The 2,171-nt window shown below is 33.6% G+C and overlaps 1 protein-coding gene across 1 annotated transcript; it reads left to right on the forward strand.

Annotated features, from left to right (window-relative positions):
• The first annotated feature begins 372 nt into the window (after positions 1-372).
• Positions 373-1,679, forward strand: LOC147619624 (uncharacterized). Its single transcript, XM_086773469.1, has 2 exons — positions 373-377; positions 689-1,679. Exons 1-2 carry the CDS (start codon positions 373-375, stop codon positions 1,677-1,679), a joined length of 996 nt encoding a protein of 331 aa, XP_086629595.1.
• Positions 1,680-2,171: the final 492 nt, after the last annotated feature.

Here is a 2,171-nt window from a genome sequence, read left to right on the forward strand (position 1 = left end):
CCGCAGCACACGAGAAAATATGAACATCACTGCTGATCTCGCGTTCGCTTTTCTTCGCTGGTCCAAAACGAAGAACAACACCCCCACCTGCCAAGCTCACTCTACACAGGGTCGGTTCTCATTTGTTTGCCTTTCTTTTCGATCTAGATCTCCATCCAGTGGCTAGGCCCGACGGCGTCCAATTTAGCGCTCTAAAATTTAATTTAGGCTTAAAATTTATATCACAGTTGCAAACAAAATTAAAAAAAAGACTCCCTTGATATATATACAGTGTGTTGACGCGTTTTTTTTCTTTACAATTAAATTAAATAGGCAAACTGTCCACCATCCTTCGCTTTTGCAATCAGATCCGGCCACATCTGAATTGATTATATGAGGTAATTTTAATAATCCATTTGATAATCCTATCTTTCATGAATATAATTTTCTTAAAATTAGGCAATCAAATACATTAATGTTTCTTTCCACAATTGTATTATCACTAATTTGACTATATGTATTCTGAATTATTAACCTATTTTTTCTTTTTTATTATGTAGTGAAATGTCAAAAATGAAAAAAAGAGCAAGAGAATCAACGACTAGAAAATTTATAAATTCAACTAATGAAGGCCATGAAGTTTCAAGCATAGAACCTAAGAAAAATCGTGGAAGACCAAAGAAGTTATCTAATGAAGATGCAATGTTAGATCAATCCCCAATGTCAACTTGAAAGTGCTTGAGCTAAGTGTGACAATATCAATAGGTGGTAGTGACATTGATGAAGCATTACTAAATAATCTTCATGATTTTATCACTAAGGAATGCCTTGCTGGTAGTTGCTCATTGGAAAGAGGAGGCACAGTTTTCCATTTACATTATCAAATGGTCATTAGAATTCACGCAAAGTCAATAATTGCAGTTAATAAGCTCATAAAAAAGTATCTTGGTTGGGATAAGAATAATCCCATTGGTGGCATTGTAATGTGTAGAGCATTAAGGCAGAAGAACATGCACACATTTCATGGTATGATAGGCTATTGTATGAAAGATATTGATAAGCCTCATTACAAAAATGTGTCGCATAATATTAGTGCTGAAGATATTTCAAAGGGAATAGAAATGTACATGCAATATGGTGCAGATGATTTGAAGAACAAAGTTTGTCTTACTCCAACAAACATTTTTGATAGAGCATTGATGTTTTGGAAGTTCTATTTAAAGCATCCTTTAGGCAATAATTTCTGCACCACCATTCATAAAATGATCAAGACAGGAAAGTACTACCCGTCTTCTAATTGGATAACACCATATCAAGGAAGAGGAATGGAGCTTCAAAAAGTTGATGCTTTATGGAGGACAATGGTATACCCATCCAACACAACAATGAAAGATATCTATGATATTTTTATTAATAAACAAAATTTTGATGCTTCACATCCAAGATTAGATTGGTTTATGAACAGATGGAAAAGAAATGAGAATGAAGTTGACGATTTGAGGTATGCTTTTAATGAAGATGAAATAGTAGAGAATTCTTATAAGACAAATAAGCAAACAATTGAAATAATGGAGGAAGAGCAAACACATAGACCGGGTAAAGAAATTGAAAAAGATAAAGACATTCCAATTGATATCGAAGTTGATGATAGTGACAATGAGGAGAACATCCACAAGCTAGAATATATTCCTTTATTATAGAAAAAAATATTGGTATTGTAATCACTTGAAATATCAATAAATGACATTTTTATTATGTTTTTCTCAAATGTGAATCCATAGGAATTTTTGTCTTGAAAAATAAAAAATATCTATGGTTTTCTTTTTGTCGTCCTCTTTTTGAATCGAGAGTTATATTTTTTACCGAATAGGAGAGTGAATAGGAGAGTGAATATGAGTAGTGAATAAGAATCTAAGGTAATTGAATGGTCAGACCAATATCGAAAAGGGAATATTTAACTCTTAGAAAGTAAAGGTGCATTAACTCATAGAAAGCAACGGTCAAGGCAACCCCTCATACACAATGCTAAGGCCTTTGCCATAGGCAGGTAAAAAAATGGCCTACCAAGGTAAGATGCAAAATTGACTGGTCGTGCTTTGGCAATTATTGAGGAAGAACTAAATCATCATGGGTAAGGAAAGCAAAGGTCTACTTGTCATATAAGATTTGATGGCCTTATGCATCACGCATGA

Source organism: Cibotium barometz, chromosome 33 (assembly GCF_041138505.1).
Source record: "Cibotium barometz isolate CiBa-2024 chromosome 33, ASM4113850v1, whole genome shotgun sequence".
Classification (NCBI taxonomy): Eukaryota; Viridiplantae; Streptophyta; class Polypodiopsida; order Cyatheales; family Cibotiaceae; genus Cibotium; species Cibotium barometz.